We start from the raw sequence: 21,262 nt of genomic DNA, 5'->3' as shown, positions 1-21,262 counted from the left end.
ACTTATAAGATGCTCAAATCTTTTCACAGACTGTGCAATATGAATATTATTAAGTCTTTTAAATCATTGTGGTAAACTGCAAACAAATCTGCACTTGTTTTTGATAGAGGTCTCATTCTGCAGCCCAGGCTGACTTTGAAGTCCCCATCTTCCTATCTCCAACTCTCAAGGGCTAGGATTTTAGGTATGTGCCATCACACAAAGCTCCAAATCTCCTCCTAACATAAAACACTTATACTCTTGAAAAACTCCACAAATAAAAAGAAACAGGTGGGGAATGCTGCTCGTGGGTACAGTACTTACCAGGGATAAGAGCCTGGGTAGATCTCAAGCACCACCAATAAGAAAAGACAAAAACAAACAGGCAACAAATACACACAATTTACCATCTGATTTTATACAGTTTGTCATACTACAGATTAAACTTACTTATCAAAAAAACATTCACTCGTAGATTCTCAGTGCTGAGATGTCTTAAAAATGGAGATAAAATTCACATGCCATGAAACTTACTCCTTGAAGGGTACAGTGCATTCATGCTTAGTATTATTCAGTGAGTTGTGAAACCATCACTGTTATCTAATTACAGAAAACTTCCATCATTCTAAAAAAACTTTTTCAGCTGTGCTAACAATCTATCTTCCCCTCTCTCCTTATTCCCAGCAAGTCACTAATATACTTTTTGTGGATTTGCTTATTATGAACCATTTATGGACACAGAAGCATACATTATGTGCCTTTCTTCTTATTTTATTATTAAATATCTCTAAATAGAGAACATATTTATTTTTCATAATTTTATAGCTTTTAGGTGGTGAACCACTAAATAATCTGGAAAATATGTATGCACACCAACTACTAAGCCAATGTCAGCTCAAATGGAGGGTAACATGCCTCTACTCAGAAAAGGCTTTGATGTTTGTGGCTTCAGGTGCTATACTGTCACTTTGTGGCCCAGCTACAAAACAGGCTCATTTCCTACTGGACAGGGTGATATATACCTGCAATTCTACTACTTGGGAAGCTAAGGCTGAAAGATTATGAGTTCACAGCTATCCTGGACTACACAATGAGTTCCAAGCAAGGTGGGCAACATAGCATCTCCCTATCTCAAAAAAACAATAAAACAAAACCACCCATGGAGTATATTTGAGAAAAGCTGATAAACATACAGTTCCCAGGCTACTGTGTGGTTAACTATCCATGCATCACTACCCATCCTTTGCTTTCCTTTCTCATGAATTTTCGTATACATATACAATTTAAAAAACCCTACAATTCTGTTCTCCTTCTAACTTTGGGCACAGAGTTAGGGTTAGTATCCCAGTATGCTCTTAGTATCCCAGACTCCTGGACTACCCTCTTGGCCCAGACCCACCCACTGAGTCCTGATCATTTGCACACAGACTAACCAGCTCAATTCTTCAGTCTAGTTTCCTAGAGCCTTCACAGCCTGCCCCCACCCCCAACTTGCCTTTGCACATCTAAGACCAGTCTTCTATCCTAGCTGTCCCCACCCACAACCTGCCTGGTATTCCTGAGACCAGCCTCCTTCCCTGGAAAGTTTGACCCCACCCACTGTGCCTTGAATCCCACAACCTGATTCAATCTCCCAGCCCCCACATTCTGTTCTGCTTCTAACCCTGGACACAGGCCCACTTCTACTCTTAGCACCCCAGACCTCTGGAATACCCTCTTGGCCGAGACCCAACCACTGCATCCTGATCCTTTGCACCCAGACCAACTCAGTTCTTCAGTCAGGTTTCCTAGAGCTTTCACAGCCTGTGTCCACACCCAACTTGCTCTTGCATACCTGAGACCAGCCTTCTACCCAGGCTGTCCCCAATCCCAACTTGCCTGGGATTTCTGAGACCAGCCTCCTTCCCTGACTGCCTGAGATCACTTGAATCCTAACTCCACCTAGCAAGTCTCCCAAATTTTACTGTGCTTGCTGACTAGAGGGACCTGAACTTTAGGAGAAAGCTGAGAGCATCTGATCATCATCCAACTTGGGCCTCTGTGGGAACTAATGAGCAGCAAGACTAAAGCCATCAGCCCCCTCCAATATAAAATCTAAAGAGAGAACATGAAGCCTAGACCAATAATATTTTCATACCCAAAAAGAAAACACCAAAGGCACATCAAGTATGCAAACAGAAATAGACAAACTCAAAAAAGAAGGCTTGAATCTCACACAAGAATCAGAAACAACAAAAGAAATCCACTTGCCAAAGTTACAATGAAAAAGTAATATGAGAAACATAAATAATATGTGCCCACCAAGTATAGAGGAGTACAATGAGAATCCCCTAGAGATAACCCAGGACACAGAATTCAAAAGAACAATTATAAACATGATAAAAGAATTCAATGAATTTAAAAAACACACAAAGAATTAAAAAGAACTGAAAGAAGATAGGAATAAACTTCTGAATGAATTCAGAAAAGAGTTAGAAATACTGATGAATACTCAGGCTAAAATGAAGAAGGAAGTGAAACACTCATCAAGCCAATTAGAAACGACAGCGGAAAACCTCAACAATAGAGTGAATGAAATGGAAAACAGAATATCAAGACTGGAGGATAAAGTTGACAAATTGGACTGCTCAAGCAAAGATTATGAAGAAAATTAATAAGACAGATGAATGGAATATGCAGGAAATGTGTGACACCATGAAAAGACCAAATTTACACATCATAGGCATGGAGGAAGGAGAAGAATCTCAGGATAACAGTATGGACCAGATCTTCAACAGGATCGTAGAAGAAAATTTCCCAAAATTAAAGAAAGACACCCCATACAAATACAGGAAGTATATAAAGCACCAAATAGACAGGAACAGAAAAAGAAAGTCTCCACAGCACATCATAGTAAAAACACTACACATACAAAACAAAGAGAGAATACTGAAAGCTGCAAAAGAAAAACAACAGGTCACATATAAAGGAAAGCCCATCAGGATTACAGCTGACTTTTCAATGCAAACAATGAAAGCCAGAAGAGCCTGGACCAAAGTATTTCCAGTTCTAAATGACCAAGATGCCAACCCAGAATACTTTACCCAGCCAAAACGTCTATTATAGTTGAAGGGGAAAGAAAAATCTTCCACGACATAAATAGGCTGAAAGAATTCATGTCCACAAAACCAGCTCCTCAGAGAATTCTTGAAGCAATACAAAGAGCTGAAGAAAGGAATGACTATACCCAAGGGGCAACAGAAAGAAACTGAATGAGGGATAACTGTGGAAACACACAGACTAAGAATGCAAACAGAAATCAAATGACAGGAATAAATACACATCTTTCAATAATAACTTTAAATATCAATGGACTGAAATCCCCATTCAAAAGACACAGGCTAACTGAATGGATTAGGAAACAAAATCCACCTTTTTGTTGTCTGGAAGAAACCCAGCTCACCTTCAAGGAAAGGTACTACCTTAAGTTGAAAGATGGGAAAAAAAATATTCCAAGTAAATGGTACTCAGAAAAAAGCAGGAGTTGCAATTCTAATATCTGTCAAAATAGACTTCAAACTAAAACTAATCAGAAGAGATGAAGAGAGCCACGTCATTCTGCTCAAAGGAACAATCGACCAAGAAGATATAACAATCATGAACATATATGCACCAAACTCTAGTGCACCCAACTTCATAAAAACAATATTACAGGACTTTAACACAAATATTAATCCCAACTCACTAATACTAGGGGACTTCAAAACCCCACTGTCTCCATTAGACAGGTCAATGGGACAAAGAATAAACAGAGAGACATCTGAATTAAACAAAAGCATACATCAAATGGACTTAAGAGATATCTACCAAATACTATACCCATGCACCAAAGAATGTACTTTCTATTCAGCACCCCCATGGAACTTTCTTCAAAACTGACCACATACTGGGCATAAAACAAGCCTCAACAAATACAAAAAAATTGAAATAATTATATGCATTGTATCAGACCATAAAGCAATAAAGCTTAAAATCAGCCCCTGAAGAAACCCTAGTAATGATATGAGTTCACGGAAAGTAAACAACACTCTCCTTAATGATGAATGGGTCAAAGGAGAAATTAAGAAAGAAATAAAAGTATTCCTGGAACTAAATGAAAAGGACAATACAACAAACACAATGTCTGAGACACTTTAAAAGCAGTCCTAAGAGGGAAGTTTCTAATGCTAAGTGCCTACATTAAAAAAAAAAATCACAAAGCACACAAATAAATGACTTAATATTGCAACTCAAGACACTTGGAAGGCAACAACAAATGAAACCAAACCCAGTGGACAAGAAGGAATCAGAACAGAAATTAATGAAGCAGAAATAAAGAAAACAATACAAAGAATCAACGAATCTAAAACCTGGTTCTTTGAAAAGATAAACAAGATAGAGAGACCCTTAGCCCGGTTAACCAAAAGAAAGAAAGATCAACTCCAAATCAACAAAATCAGAGATGAAAGGGGAAACAACACAACAGAGAACAAAAAGATCCAGAACATTATAAGGGAATACTTTATAAACCTATTTGCTATTAAATTTGAAAACCTAAAATAAATGGATATGTATCTAAAATCATGGAAATCGCTAAAGCTAAACCAAGGAGAGATCAACACCTTAAACACACCCATAACACATAAGAAAATTGAAACAGTAACACAAAACCTCCCAACTAAAAAAATCCCAGGCCCACATGGATACACAGTAGAATTCTATCAGACATTTAAAAAGATCTATATCCAGCACTACTTAATTTATTAAAAAACAGCAACAGAGGGAGAACTTCCAAATTCCTTCTATGAAGCCAGCATCACTCTAATACCAAAACCAGGTAAAGATACAACCAAAAAAGAAAACTGTAGACCCATATCCTTAATGAACATGGATGTAAAAATTCTCAACAAAGCACTTGCAAACTGCATACAGACATACATTAAAAAGATGATCCACCATGATCAAGTCAGCTTTATTCCAGAGATGCAGGGATAGTTCAATATACATAAGTCAATAAATGTCATAAATCACATAAATGGGCTCAAAGACAAGAACCACGTGGTCATCTCAATAGATGCAGAGAAGGCCTTTGACAAAATTCAACATGCATTTATATCAAAAGTCCTAGAGGGAATTGGACTGGAGGGAACATATCTCAACATAATTAAAGCTATATACAACAAACCCACAGCCAACATCATTCTAAATGGAGAAAAATTGAAAGCATTCCCGTTAAAATCGGGAACCAGACACTGCTGTCCACTATATCCACCCCTTTTTAACATAGCGCTTGAAAATATTGCTAGAGTAATAAGACAAGAGCAGGAAATTAAAGGAGAACTAATTGGAAAAGAGGCCAAATCATGCCTTTTTACAGATGATATATTGAAGAAATGCCAAAAATTCCATGAGAAAACTCCTAGAAATGATTAACACTTTCACTAAAGTGGCAAGGTATAAAAGTAATCTACAAAATCCGTAGCCTTTCTATATACCAATAACAAACAGAGAAAGAATACATAGTAACCCTCCCATTCACATTAAACATCTCTACTATGAAAATTTTAAATCTTTAAAGAGAGATTGAGGAAGATACTAGAAGATGGAAGGACCTCCCACGCCCATGGTTTGGAAGAATTGATATTGTAAAAATGACCATCCTAGAAAAGCCATTTACAGATTCAATGCAATGCCAATCAAAAGCCCCATGACATTCTTCACAGAATTAGAAAAAAAAAAAAAAAACCCTAAAATTCATATGGAAGCACAAAAATCCAAGGATAGCCAATTTAACCCTGAGCACAAAGAGCAATGCTGAGGGGATTACTATAGCAGACTTCAAACTGTAGTACAGAGCTATAGTCATAAAAACAGCATGATACTGGCACAAAAATAGATGCATAGATCAAGGGAGCATAATTGAAGACCCAAACATGAGTACATGCAATCTCAGCCGCCTGATATTTGACAAAAGGTCCAAGAACACTCACTGGTAGAAAGACAGCATCTTCAACAAACAGTTCTGGCAAAACTGCACCTCAACCTCTAGAATAATGAAACTAGACCTTATCTTTCACCCTGCACAAAAGTCACCTCCAAAGGAATCAAAGATCTCAATGTGAAACCTGAAACTCTGAAACTGTTAGAAGAAAACATCAGACACTATTGGCTCAGGAATTAAGATCAAGAATTAACAAGTGGGACCTCAATAAACTAAAAAGCTTCTGTACAGCAAAAGAAAAACCAAGGAAGTAAAGTGAAAACCCACAGAGTGGAAGAAAATCTTCACCAGGGACACACCTGGCAGAGGTTTAATATCCAGAATACATGAAGAACTCAAAAAACAAAGAATCAAGAAAGCAAGTGGCCCATTAAAAGATGGGCTAAGGATCTAAACAGAGACGTCTCAAAGGAAGAAATATAGATAACTAAGAAACATCTTAAAAAGTGTTGAACATCATTCTTATCCCCCCGCAACCAGACTGGCTAAGATAAAGATAACAAATGATACCAAATGCTGGAGAGGATGTGGAGAAAGGGGAACACTCATTCACTGCTGGTGGGATTGCAAACTTGTGCAACCCCTATGGAAAGCAGTGTAGAGAACACCTAAAAATCTAAAAATTAACCTACCATTTGACCTAGTTATACCACTCCTTGGCATTTACCCAAAGGGCTCATTCTATTGTAGAGACACTTGTACAACCATGTTTGTTGCTCCTCTTTTCACAATAGCTAAGAGATAGAACCAACCTAAGTGTCCCTCAACTGATGAATGGATAATGAAATGTGGTTCATTTATATAACGGAGTTTTACTCAGCAGTAAAGAAAGATGAAATCATGAAATCTGCAGGTAAATGGATGGAACTAGAAACTGTTATACTAAGTGAAGTAACACAGACTCAGAAAAACAAATGACGTATGTTCTCCCTCATGTGGATCCTAGCACCAAATCCTTATAAATGAGTACGTATGAGTACGTATCCAGACATAACTGCAGGAATCAGAATAATGTAAAGGAACAGGGAGGTAAAGGCAAAGAAAGAATCCGAGAGAGAAGAACAGTAGGAGACAGGTGTTACGAAGGGAGAGATGGATAAAAATGAGGTTGTTTAATTGGAGGGCAAGAGTTACAAGGAACCTTGGGGATAAAGGGAAAGGAGGAGCTCAAGAGAGGGAGACTGGTATTATCAAGGGAGAAATGGGGAAGATGGGGACACTTTAAATGGGGAAACCATGGTGGAAGTGTTAGACAGTGAGAGAGAGGAGAGATAAATGATGCCTAGATTAAAAAAAAAACAGAGGGAATCATATTAGTCCAACAACCTACTGACAAATTACACATATATTATCTCTGCATAAGTCCGTGTGTATAGCTGAAGGTTACATAAGAAACAGTGCCAGACAGGAGAAACCTTCATTTGATTTGTTGGCCACAGTGGCCCAAGAGACTCCCCAAATTACTCAGTCTACTGCCAGAGCCCATGCTGGCCTCCCAGAACTTGAATGTAAGACCCTTTTGCTGAAGACAGAACATACTTCAGATACAGGATTTGGAGCAATAGAGCTGCGACTGACCTGCAACCACTTCTCCTGAAGGCTAGCTCTCACAGCTTTGGAAAATGCTATGAAGGTGCCAAGCAAAAACATCAACAGTTGATGGTCCACCACCATCTTCAAGACCAAAAAAACTACATCAATTACAGCGTACATCACTGGTGCAGTAGTGGCACTTTTATCTTGGAGGGGAGGAGCAATCAACAGCTATCTACCTAATTTGACTAAAAGTCCACTCAATGGGAGGAAACTCAAGTGTGATACTGTAAACATAACCAAATACTCATAGATCTTAGAGAAAACCCCAAGACTGTTACATCCCTAGATTAATGTGATTTCTTACTATGTGCAACATATGTATCCTTATATATACAGGCAAATATCCTAGTCGCCACTCATCAAAGAAGCTCATTATGCACCAGTTGGAGACTATTACCAAGTACCACAACTAGTCACACAGACACTGTCTATGAATTGCCCAGGCCTAAGTGACACATCTACAATGCAACCTCTATACCTAAGGCTCATGAACATACAACAGGGGTAAAGAAGAGGACACTAATGAGTCTCTCTCAGTTCTCATTAATGAAGCTCCCTCATGCAGCAGAGGGTCAAGAACACAAAAGGTCACAAATGACCAATGAGTAGAAATCAAGTGTCTGATGAATGCTGGTCCTTGGATAGGACTCCTATATTAAACTTCACCCTCCTAAGGCTCAGGGACCATTACAGAAGAGGGGGTGGAAAGATTGTAAGAGCCAGGTAAAGGACCATATGTAAACTGAGTCCTACAAGCTCCTGGGAACCTGCTCATGTGATTCTATGGCAGTGGTGTCAGCATATACAAGCAAAGTCAGGCAGACAAAAACCCAGCATAGAATAGGGAAAAAGAACAGCAGACCCCAATCTTATCTGAAGAAATATTGGCAACTGATTGCTGCTAGGTGAAGAAGAGCTGATCTTCCTAAAACAAGGGACTCTACATAGGCTGACTAGACCTCAATGGATGGACTTGCACTGGGGAATGTCTAAGGACACTGACTTGACACAGTGGACCTTAACAGGGATGATAGAGTATATGGGCTCCAGTGGGAGGAGGGTTACGGGAGGGTACAGGTGGGGATGGGGGTATAAAGATGATTAAGATTATTTGAGATGTTCTATATGAAATACACAAAAATTCAATTAAAAAAATTTTAAAAATTACTACAATTTGTAACATATATTAGTCTTAAATCTGAGCCAAGGTATTTGTGGCAGAAGTTGCTGGTCATGCATGGTATAATGACACATGCAATGCAAAGTTTACTTGCTGTGTGTGCAGAACCACAGCCACACTGAAGTCACGCAGTGGAATGCAGGGGAGCACTGCCAGGGACACTTAAGCTTCATTATGCATTTGATTTTTCATGGTTTTGGTCATTTCATGTTCAGAAATGTTTTACTATTACCAAGATGTTTTGATTCTTTCACATTCAGTTAGGTTACAGAATCTGGTGTTGTGATTCACCATTTAAGATGGTGGGATTTGGGGCTGGACAGATGGCTCAGTGGTAAAGAGCACTGACTGTTCTTGCAGAGGACCCAGGTTCGATTTCCAGCACCCACATGGCAGCTACAAACCGTCCTTAACTCCAGTTCCAGGGGAATCTGAAGCCCTCTTCTGACCTCCATGGCATTGCATGACATGGGTGCACTCACATACATGCAGGCAATACACTCATACACATAAAATAAAAATAATAAATAAAAAGCCTTCTTTTGACCTTGTGAGTGTTGCATGACACGGGTACACTTACACACATGCAGACCTCATACACATAAAATAAAAATAATAAATAAAATATTTTTTAAAAGATGGCGGAATTTAAAGTAAAGTCATGGAAAAATAACAGCAAAGGTGGCCCTCCATATATACACCTATAAACCTAGGAGAATCAAGGGAAGGCAGGAATCCCAATCCCTGTAGCTGTCTTGTGAGACAGCTTAACCTTGATGTGCCATTGCTTTCCCAAACATCTGCCAGAGAGCCAGTGGTTTCACAACTCTAACACATAGGTGCTACCATACAAAGAAAAGAGCAAAAGGAAAACTCAGTCAAGCTTCCTTGCCTCACTCAAAAAGACTGCCAACCTTGAGAGCCTGCTTTCCAGTGCCTAAAAACAAATGGTATTGAAGGAAGTCTGGGGTAGGGAAATGTAGAAAGAAAAATTTGATAACTGAGCCAGGATCCTTGTTGGTCATCAGCTGGGAATCTTGTGTGCCCTTCCTTCATCTTGTTCTTCTCTGAGGCAGCTTTAAGTCTTTCATTGGTTCTATAACATGCACTTTATGACAAGTGTGTCACATGATTGCCCTGGTCAAGAATGCTCTAACACCCTCCTATATGCTCTCTTCTCTACAGGGTTGGAAACACAGAGCCAATATTCACAGCTGAGGGATGAGGTATGCTTGGAATTCTATAGGATTGATGAGGAAGTTTAAGTTCACTCACTAACAGCAGTAAAGTCAAGGACACTGCTAGAAAACAGGGTGACACAGAAGGGTCCATTAGAAGAAACAGGCATCTCACAATGCAGTTCAAGAATCAAACAAGAAAGCACTTCAAGTAATGAACTGAAGGAAGCCATGATAAGGAAAAGAAAGTAGAAATAATCTCAAGGGGAGCCTGTGATTGTGCTGCCTACGAGTACTGCTAACTTACATATCACTTAGATTCGTTCAGCCTTCCCAATGGGCGCCTGTACCACCTCAGTTCTGAACTAAAATACAACAAAGAATTAGCACAGCTTGGAGAGGAATCTACAGGAAATGATGGATGTCTGGGTCTTTGGGTGCATTTCTACAGAAAAGCAAAAATCCTTAGGGACACATCTAACCTACATCAATGAAAAAACAAAAGATTTGAAGATGGCAATGCAGAAGAAAGGATATCAGGGGAGAGAGACAGCAAAACTGATTCCTGTATCAGAATAAGCAATAGTAGCCTCAACATTTGAGGAGAAGGTGATATACTCTTCTTTGAGACAGGGTCTCAGGCAGCCCAGGCTTGCCTTGAACTCTAGGTAGCCAAGGATGATATTGCCTCCACCTACCTGTTACTAGAATTATAAGCATACACCACCACACTTGGCTGCTGTGAACTTATTAATACCAGTTAAAAGGGGAGCTCTTGCTGAAGTGGGGTACTGTGGAGCAAAGGAGCAGTTTTCCTCAGAGCTAGGGTATTCGCCTACAAAAGTAACTGTCAGGGAGATCCTTAAGTGACTTTCAGCATAAAAGAGACTATGCAGTTACCACTTACTATGTCAGAAACCCATCAGAAGGCAGCCAAGCATGATGGCATACCTATACCATTGCATGGGAGGCTGGGTCAAGGTGACTGTCACAAGTTCAAAACCAGTGTGATATACATTGCAAGTTCTATGCCAGCCAGGGCTACATAGGAGGACCCTTTGAAGTAGGAAGGCAGGCAGAAAGTGAGGGAAGTGGGGAGGAGCAGGCGGCAGCGGCATGGTAATTCTGCTTGAGAAAGCCGTGCTTCCCTGCCCCACCTAGCAGTTAGATGTGGGAGATGGCTAAGTCACCCATGCTTCCTTCCTGTTTCATTCAGTCCATTCTGGCATTTCACACAGTTTTCACCCCATCTTTGAAAGCCTCCTCTTCCACACCGGTGTTCCGTGGCTCTGCCTCCTTGCTGTTGCTCCCCCGCACACCCCACTGAGTTCTAAACCCTGTCATTCTCAGACTTACAATTCCTCTTTTTAAAAATATTTTATTAATTATTTTTATTTTATGTGTATGAGTGTATTGCCTGCATGTAAGTGAGTGCACCCGTCGTGCAATGCCATGGAGGTTAGAAGAGGGTGTCCGATTCCCCTGGAACTGGAGTTAAGGATGGTTTGTAGCTGCCATGTGGGTGCTGGGAATCGAACCCAGGTCCTCTGCTAGAGCAGTCAGTGCTCTTAACTGCTAAGCCATCTCTCCAGCCCCTACAATTCCTCTTTTTAAATAACCTGGAGTCACAAAATCAAACCAACAGACCTGAAATCTCCTGTCCTGCCTGGGGGTTGCTACGTTCACATGGGCAAAAACACAAGGAGAAATGAAGAATCAAATGAAGACATTCTGATAGCCATTAATAATTGTCATCTTCACAGGAGCCCAAATCACCTAAGAGAAAAACTTCTGGTCATGCCTGTGAGAGAGTTTCTAGGTTGGGCTAACTGAGGTGGGAAGACTCAGCCTACCTAAGTGTGGCAAGCACCATGTTATGCGCTGGGATCCTGGACAGAATAAAAAGGACAAATTGAGTTGAGCACCAGCATTTGTCTCTCTCTGCTTCCTGGGTATAGCTCCAATATGAGCAGCTGCCTCATATTCCTGCCACCATGATTTCCCTGACATGATGGCCTGCACTTTCAAAGTGCAGCTAAAATAAACCCTTCCTTAATTTGCTTTTCTCAGGTATTCTGTCACAGCAATGAGAAAAGAACCTACATAATATAAAAATAAACTTTGTTAGTCTTGTGCCTCTATCATTTTCTGGGAGCTACTGCTCCTCATTTCCGGGATGATGGGCCTCTGTTTGCAAGAAACCCCTGCACATGCAAAAAGAACTGTTCCGTTCAGGATTCTGCAGGGCCTTGGACTGGAGCTACATAGAATGCTAGCTCTGCCCCTGCCCCTCCTTCCAAGCTTGAGTTTCACCTTCTTAGCCTGATCTACCCAACACAGGCTGCATAATTACTTAGCACAACCCCTCAGAAAGGAAGGTTGCAATTGCCCCTGAGCTAATTAAAGGCCAGAGACAAACATCTGCCCTAAAGCCATGAACATGGGGTAGAGCTCTTGGGTAACCTATCTCTGTTACTTCTAAAATCCACTTGGCCGAAGCTGGTTTTCTAAAGTGGAAATTGGTCTTCACATTAATCTCTGCACACCAAAACACCTCTCAGGAAAACATCCAATATGGTGTCCATTGTGTTTGCTTTGCTGGTTAATGAATTTTATATTAGAGCAAATTTTCCCTAAAGGATTCTCTGTTCTATGTATTCATTTTTTGTAGCTCTACTTGGATTAAAGATACATTCTTGTTCTTTCTCTCACCTCTGTCCTAACAAAATGGTGTCAGTGGCAGCCCAGTTGTGGGGGCCATCTCTAGATCTCATCTCAGCTCCAATTCCTGGAACCTCCTGGTACACAAACTTCATTGAAGAGGCTTAAGTATGAGGAGCAACCAAATCTAGGACATGTTAACTTTCTTACAAGGTTTAAAGAATGATTCTGGAAAACAAGTCTATGCTACCAGTTTCTTTTTTTTTTTTTGAGATGCTTATGTCTTCTTGGGTCTAGATCAAGTACAGACAGATAAGTAAAGCCAATTTTATTTACTAGCATCGAACTAAAACTCTTAAGTAAAGTTTCAGCAGAAAGCTTGCAATATCATGGAATCGTGATCAAAGACTGAAGGAAGATTAGGCCAGTACCTGTCCATTCATCTACCAATCCATCCATTTATCCACCTAACCTTCCATCCATCTGTCCATTCATCAACCCATCCATCCTTCCATCCATCAGTCCACTCATGTTCCCATCTATCATCCATGCACCCATCCATTCATCTATCTACCCATCCTTCATCAAGCCATTCATTCACTCATCCATCCACCATCCATTCACACATGTACTCAACTTTCCATCCATGGATTTAACTATATACTCATCTATTCTTCTATCCACCTGCCTACTCATTCACTGAGATGCCCATCCATTCATCCAACTATCTACCCATGTCTGCATTCATCTACTTGAGGACTGTTTCTTTAAAGAGGTGCTTAAGGAAAAATGAGTTCAAAGCTACTCTGCGTGCTGTCCTTATAAGAATTAGACATGAGGACAAAGAAACATGAAAAGCAAGCACATGAGGACACAGTGAGAAAATGGAGTCTACAAACTAATAAGAGAGGACTTGGAAGGAATCAGCCTTACCTCTGACCTTGCTTGGACTTTCACCCTCCAGAAATGAGAAGGGCTCAATGCCTGCTATTTAAGCTGTCTAGGCTGAAGGACATTAAAAAAAATCACATCTATCTACTTATGTGTGTGTTCATGCACATCTATCTATTTGTGTGCATGTTCGAGCACACTGTGCACAGTTAAGTGCTACAGCGCACACATGGTGGTGAGAGGACAACTTGTAAAGCCAGTTCTCTCCTCCTAAGATGCCAATTCCAGGGATAGACCTTAGGTTGTCAGGATGGGCAGCAGGTACCTTTACCCATTGAGCCATCTCACTGGCCCCTGATGGACATTTTTTTTATGACAGCCCCTGGAAAACCAGATACCCAGCATTTAAAGGACCCCCAAATGAGTGACAGAGTACATTTGTGGGAAACAGACCCTGCTGGTTATGCATGGCCTTGAAGATTCGGTAAAGAATCTCTGAAAGCAGTCGAGGTTGCTAGGAAAATACCCTCAGAAAGGAGAAGACAGGAAGGAACAGGTGAGGTGGGCTGCTCAGGACCAGATGTGCTGGACTGAGAAAATGCCACTGGATCTGTGGCCAGGCTAACAACCTACCATCTGTTTTCAATATAACCCAGCAGACTGTTCCTCTGATTTCTGATGTACTATGTAATTTTTTTATTGTTTGTTTATTCTGAGATAGGGTCTTGCACTGTAGCCTAGGCTGATTTTAAGCCCCTGGTGACAGCCTCCTGAGTGCTGGGATTACAGGCATGTGACACCACACCCAGCCCTGCATAACTTTTAAAAACATATACAAGTATGTACTTTCCCTCCAGCTATAATAGTTGTTGTCATACTTTCCCTACTACACGGCAAGGTCCTACGGTATCTTGTACCTGATACACGCAAGAATGTTCTTTGCCAAAAGGGATGTCTCACCCCTGCAATCAGGAGGCTGAAGTAGGAGGATCAGCACACGTTTGATGCCAGCCTGTGCTACAAAGGGAGTTCCTGGGTGCACAGTGAGACCGTATCTCAAAAAGTGAGGAATTTAAAATTCTTAAAAAGAAAAAAGTTATCTCTATTTGATTTGGATGAGCAATCAGTAAATAGAAATAAATCCTATGTCAACATTCTTATGTTATCTCAACAGAATGCAATGAATGCTTCTTACTAACCATCAACTGTCAAACCAGCAATTTAGCTGTTATATAGACATGCTTACATTATTTAAACGTGTGCAAGACACTAGGTATCTTTATATCTCTGCATTATAGATTGCCTTTCACTTTTCTTATTCTTAAATTTAATTTTTCAAATATATTGGCTCTTACTGAGCCTTCAGAAAGTCATAAACAATCTCTGGAAAAAGCTGAAAAGGACTTTTTTGCATTCCTATTCTAAAATTACATTGGCCCTGCCACTCTTAAAAGCATACACATGACAATTCTGAAAATTGCTGGGTTTGTAACTCAAAAGTAGGCTGCTTTTGGAACTAATTCTTCAGAGTGGTTGTGGAGTTGGTTGGAGGACACAGCCATGATAAATAAAGCATATAGCCTCTTCTCCCTTCCTCCTGTCTCTGTGATCTTTTGACAGTGCTGTTGACACATGTATGCATGCTCGTGCACACACACATTATAACTGTCCATTCTCTACACATGGTAGTGTCATGTGTCGTTGGTTTCCTCCCCACCCCCAGCAGAGGCACAGTCCATAGCTGGTGATCGGCACATGACTGACTCAGAAACCCCAGGAATAAAGCTCTAATTGTCCTCTGCAGGCACTGCTAAATTCTGTAGGCAGATTATTCAGCAGCCTTTCTTACTCATGGGTGAGTCCTTTTAAATGTGCAGACTGTTAAGTAATTATGGGGATTTCTGAGGTAGGCACAGAATCAATCTGGTCATCTCAGAGCCACATAAATACGTGATACTTCTGAATAAGGGTCACAATATTCTGTGGAAAGCCAAGTGAAACAGAACACAATTACATAAGGCTCTTGAAAGCACACATCTAAACTGGGTATTTCTGCAATGGAATCTTGAGCATTGAAGTCAGTGTTTCATATGCATATTGCACCATCCAGACAAGATGTCCAAGACAATAGAAAAATCCTCACTCAGGAAAGACTGGTGCACACTGACTTCCATCCACCCACCAGCCCTTGTAAAGCAGATCTACAGATATATGCGTTGCAGGCAACACTGTTAAGGTCATAGATCTTTCCTATCTCTGGGGAGTCAAATGACTTCTATTTTTATAAGCCCAATTTAGTAAAGTTGGCCAACATACTTTCTGACAATTCTGAGACCATGGCCCACAAACACAGCTGTGTGCTGGACAGTAAAAGCATCATTCAGTCAAGTACTTGATCCAAAAAATGTGAAATCAGGTTTTTATTTTGTCCCCATAAAGCATTTCACTATAAGGAAAACAGCAGCCATGCTAAGAACCACAATGCCAGCACAGCTCCGCTTCTGTAGGTAGGGCTGCAGGATCCGCGGGCTCTAGGTTTAGGCATCTTAGGGATCGTGGAAATCACATCAAATTTGCAGCGAGAACCAGATTTGCTGTATGAACCCAGCATTCACTTTCCATCTCAAGTTGTCTACTCCCAACACAGCTTTTCAGCAACCCCGAATCCACAAGTCACCCACCTTAGAGCAGAGCATCCCTCCTCACTTCGCACTGTGCCGGGAAGTGCTTCTCTGAGCCCACTAGGGTTCTCCGCCTGCCTGCGCAGCTCTACAGGCACTTCCTGCAAAGAGCAACACCATGAGACACCGAGTCATCAAGCGGCCTGCCTGCCTGAGACAGCTATTATTATGAAACCCTTCATTTGTGGTTTACCTTGTGTGCCTGTCCCCACAACGCCTGTGGCGAGGCCCGTTGTCACAGACCGAGACCTGGCCATGGGACATAATTGTTCATCTCCACAAAGCACTTTACTGGGACCACTGGCCTAAGACCCTCAACATCCACTTCAGTCTAAGCAGGAAACAGAATTCCTACACAAGGGCTGTTATGTGATACAGCTGGCAGAAAGAAATGCAATAAAAGACAGCTGGTCACAAGTCAATCCTGTAAAACCTCAAGCTCTAGGACTTGTGGGGGCTGGGATTCTTCACTTCTGACTGAGAAGGCATGGTGCTCTCAGAGGTCACATCAAACTGTGCCTGAGCAGGAGCAGAGCCAACAGCAGAAACAAGCTCTCCTGTGATTACGTCGGTTTTCAGTAGTAAATGCCAAAAGCAATGTGCACACACATTTTGGGTATCTTCCCTGGAAATGAATTTGTTATTACAGCAGTACATTTCCCAATAGAGCAAATAGACAGAAAATGCAGAGAGAGGGAAAAGAGGAGAGTAGGACAGGGAAGGTAACTGTGGGTGTTAAAGGATTGATAAGAACGTGTAGTTTTCTGGAAAGCTCAGAGTTGACGGAAACACCAAAACTGTCACCTTAAAACAGTGCAAAAGGGCCTGGCATGGTGCACATACCTATAATTCTAGTACTTGGGAAGCAGAAGCAGGAGACCAGCCTGGGATACAAAATGAGTTGTAGGCAAGCTTAGGTTATATAATAAAACCCTATTTCAAAAATCCAAAACAAAAAAAAATTGAAAAGTAGTAAAAAAGGGGCCAGGGCTATAGTGTAGTTCAGGGCTAAGATAATAACCTAATAATCATAAGGTTCTGGGTTCTGTTTCCAACCAATGAGGAAAAAAATAATGAATTTAATGCATTATTAAATGCATTTGGCCACAGAGTAATTCCTTCAAATCCTTGTAAATTAGCCAGGCCCTGTCATGGTACAGGTATGTAATCCCAGCTACACAGAAGACAGAAGCAGAAGTTACAAAGTGCCTCACCTGCAGATGAACCTATTGCAAAGAAGATAGAAAGAGGGCTCTGGGTGTAGCTCCATGGTAGACTGCTTGTCTAGCATGTGCAAGGCCCTAAGTTCAAATCCTAGTACCACCAAAAAGAAAAAAAAAAACCTTGCAAATTAAAAAAAAAATCATAAATAGCATCCTCTAAATATCAAATGGCATCAATATTTTTAATTTAATTTTTTAGCCCTATCCCCAGTATCAAAATATTAAAATATTTTATTATTTTTATTTTATGTGTATGTGTGTATTGCTTGCATGTAGGTAAGTGCACCTGTGTTGTGCAATGCCTGCAGAGAACAGAAGCGGCTGTCGGATCCCCTGGGACTAGAGTTACAGACAGTTGTTAGCTGCCATGTGGGTGTTGGGATTCAAACCTGGCTCTTCTCCAAGAACAGCCAGTGTCCTTAACTGCTGAGCATCTCTCCAGCAGCATCCCCTCCACACACACTTTTTAAAAATATTTCTTTATTACCCAGTATCAAGATTTTAAAAGTGGCTACTGGGGAGCTGGAGAGATGGCCTAGGGGGTTATGAGTTCCAGAGGACCTGAGATGAGTTTCCAGCACCCATGAGGAGATGCTCACAATTGTCTGTGACTCCAGCTCCAGTGGATCTGTCTAGACTTCACAGGCACCTGCACACATGCAGCATAAACATAAATAAAAATTAAGCATGTAAGTGGCTAGTGTATGTTAAACCATTAAATAAAGCACCCATTTTCATTTCATTAGATAAAGTGACTGTTTTCTACAGTCCCTAGAGCCTGGAGCCCAGAGTGTTTTGCTCAGCATGAGTACAGACACAAGCTAATTAAATATAAAGACAGTAAAGTAAGACACTGGAAAGAGGAGGCTGGGAGAGACATAGGTTTGCACAAATAAGGCACTTAAAATAGTAGTGCTGGAAGCAATCTTGTCCCTAAATCCCTTTCACAGCACAAATAACACTCCAGCACCTCACTGAGCCATCATCTATGTTGGGTGTGCCCTGTGCCTCAAGGTGGCACTCAGAGCAGACTAGGCTATAGCTTGTGGCATGCTGCATACCTGTGTGTAGTGGTCTGTGGATGGTGATGACCGGGACCGTTCATGGATGTACTGTGGCCTCTGGTGTTGGTCTAGACCTACATCAAGAATATCATCTGCTGAATGATATCGTCCAGAACTCTTGGCTTCCAGAGGCTTCCTCTGTTCCTTCCAAGATGCTTGATACTCTGCAAAGGTTCCAAGTCTTCTTGGTGGGTCCAATTTCTCTGAGGCCTTTTCCACTTTTCTGTGCCTGTTGAGGATTTCTCCACAGGAGGTGGCCCGTGACCTCTTCTGGAACCAGGACTCAGTGCCCTCACACCCATGACCCCCTGTCCATGGTCTCTCAGCCTTCTCTCTCAGAACCCCATAGAGAGGTTGTCTGTGGCTTGGTTGCTGGGGAACAGATTTGCTTGTTTCCTCAAAGAATTTCCACCTCTCAGCAAATGTGCCGATAGTATCCTCGGGGATCCTGTCATGAGGGTGAGGACTGTGGTCCTGTGAGAGCCCTACCTCATTCATTTTCTCTGGCTCAGAGTACGACTTTAGTTTCTGCTCCACTGTGAACCGTTTCCGGGCTCCAATTCGAAGAACATGGGGTATGCCACCTCCAGATGAGGGTGGCTTAGCCAGGCCTGCCTCAGAGAAGTAGGAAACAGAGTCTGACTCCCCAGGGAAAGAAGACAATGAAGATGAGGCACTGTGGTCCCAAGTCCTGTGCTCTGGTGGCCCTGGATACTGCTCCCCTGGAGTGGGGTCTAAATCACGGCGCTGAAAGGAGGTGGCCCTCAGGACACGTGTCTGGGCCTCCTTCAAGTGCTCTTTGTAGGTACTGGGGAAGGAGCCTTTTGGGGTGGCTCCCACATCAGCCCTCCATCCCCCAGCACTTTCCTCACCTTCGCTGTCTGCAGCCAGTGTCACCGTGCTCTTACTCTTCTGCAGCTTCGCTCTGCGCATCTGGATTTCGTTCCTCAGTGTTGTGGCAAATCGGTCACTCCTCCGTGCAGGTTTACCCACCTGGGCATCAAACGGTGGCAGCTTCTCATTGCCACAGTCCTGCCTATTCTCAGGTCTCTGTGATCCCTCCTGGGTCAAAGAGTGCAGCATGGGTGTCCTTTGGTGAGAAATTCTCCTGCCTTCTCCATCCACCCACTTGAGGCTATCAGTTGTACACTGCAGACTGGCTTTCTCACCATGGCTGCCTCTGGGAGGCTCTTGGATTCCTGAGCAGCAGCCTTCAATCCCTGCATCCAGTGGGTGACATCGCTCTCTGTCATGAGAGGCTAAGGGCTCCTCATGTTGAGGTGGGTAGCCCCTCATGTTCTGACCCACCGGGCAACTGAGAGGATACTCGAGGGTCACAGGGGTTGTGTCTGAATACCAATAGTCCCCTTGGTGCATTACAACCTGGGAAGTCCCCTGTATGGATGGCCTGCGGGGCACACAGAAATAGTGGCTTTGCTCACCATTGTCTACCTTCTGGTTGGCAGGACCAGGCCATCTCACCAGAGCAGGGCTTTCATCCTTGCCTTGCGCAGGTTCTTGCCAACCTCCACCAAGGGTCACACGAGGCAGCTCCTCTGGTGACGTGGAGACCCTGGGACTCTCCTCACTGCACTGGCGTGGGTGCTGGTTCCCATGGTAAGACAGGGAGGCCTGGAGCCCGCCCGAAGCCCCTGGAGGGCCACTCGTCCCATCATCAGAGCACAACCAACCACAATCCAGGTGGCCCTCAGGCAGGTAACTCAAACTTCCTGTTTCTTTGCCATTGCTTGTACGTGCCAGCCTCCACTGTCGATCAGCAGGCTCTGGTCTCCAGTCTTCACAGGGCTGCACTCGAGGCAACGCAGTAAAGTGCTGCACAGTAGCTGAGTCTGAGAATGGAGGCCCAAGGGCTTTCTCATGGCCCTTGGCCACAGTAAAGCTATCGCTACGCAAAGGAGGTGCAAGAGGGGGAGGAGAAGGGGCTTTTTTCTTGTCAGGGACATACCAGACAGGCCCAAAATTGGATCTCCCAGAAGTGGCCATCTTGGGCTCAACAATGTCCTCTTGCCTGGAGCTTTTACTGCTGTCACAAGGGACCCTGGGTGTGAAACATGGTGGCCTATCCTCTGGGCCCTGAGGATCATTTGCAGCCTGGCCTTGTCGGTTGCTGCCCGGCCTAGATGCCTCCCAGAGGCTAATGTTGTAGAGGATGTTCTCTGTAGAAGAGGCATCGGCCTTGGGCAAGGTGTGGTCAGGGGTGCTGGAGCAGGTGGAGAAGGAGCCATAAGCTGAGTCCCGCTTGTTGTGGCCACTCAGGTGATCAATGCTGCTATTGGACTTGGAGGCTGAGAGGCGTCCAGATGTGTAGGGCTGCGAGCTATGGTCCAGGCTGTCTATGCTTCCCACAGAGCTGAAGTGGTCGGAAGTGTGCTGTAGGCTTGTGTGCTCCCATGAGCCGGACAAGTCATGGGAGGAAGAACTATAACGAGAAGAAGCACAAGGGAAAGTCTGCTTTAGTATCAAGGGACAGCAAAGAGTAAGGACTGAGAGCAACAGCTTTGTGAACACAGCTGGCCCTCCACGGAAGAAGGTGACGACACCCAACAGAGACTGCTTGGGAACTGCGGGGAAAGGGCCCTTCTCAGGGAAGGCTGAAAAGGCTGTTTGCCTACTGAGTGCCTTCTTGAGAACTCTTTCAATGCCACCCATTTCCTCAATCTAATGCCTATACTATGGAGGCAGTGCCTAAATTCACATGCTCTTGTCAGTCAGAGGTTCAGAGCAGGGACTGGAAAATGAAAAATCATGAGCTAAGAATGGATCGCACCT

General features: G+C 42.7%; 1 protein-coding gene across 1 annotated transcript in view; it reads right to left on the bottom strand.

Moving 5' to 3' along the window:
• Positions 1 to 21,262, bottom strand: part of Shroom2 (shroom family member 2) — a 154,838-nt gene that overhangs the window by 38,007 nt on the left and 95,569 nt on the right. The window contains exons 4-5 of the mRNA XM_008829359.2: positions 18,470 to 20,912; positions 16,186 to 16,286 (exon numbers count right to left, since the gene is read on the bottom strand). Coding sequence (XP_008827581.1) covers positions 16,186 to 16,286; positions 18,470 to 20,912 — 2,544 coding nt within the window. The remainder of the gene's footprint in view (positions 1 to 16,185; positions 16,287 to 18,469; positions 20,913 to 21,262) is intronic.

The sequence above is a fragment of the Nannospalax galili genome, unplaced genomic scaffold, assembly GCF_000622305.1.
Source record: "Nannospalax galili isolate Female #2095 unplaced genomic scaffold, S.galili_v1.0 scaffold414, whole genome shotgun sequence".
NCBI lineage: Eukaryota > Metazoa > Chordata > Mammalia > Rodentia > Spalacidae > Nannospalax > Nannospalax galili.
Note: the sequence above shows the minus strand (reverse complement) of the source record. Positions and strands in the feature narration are given on the sequence as shown.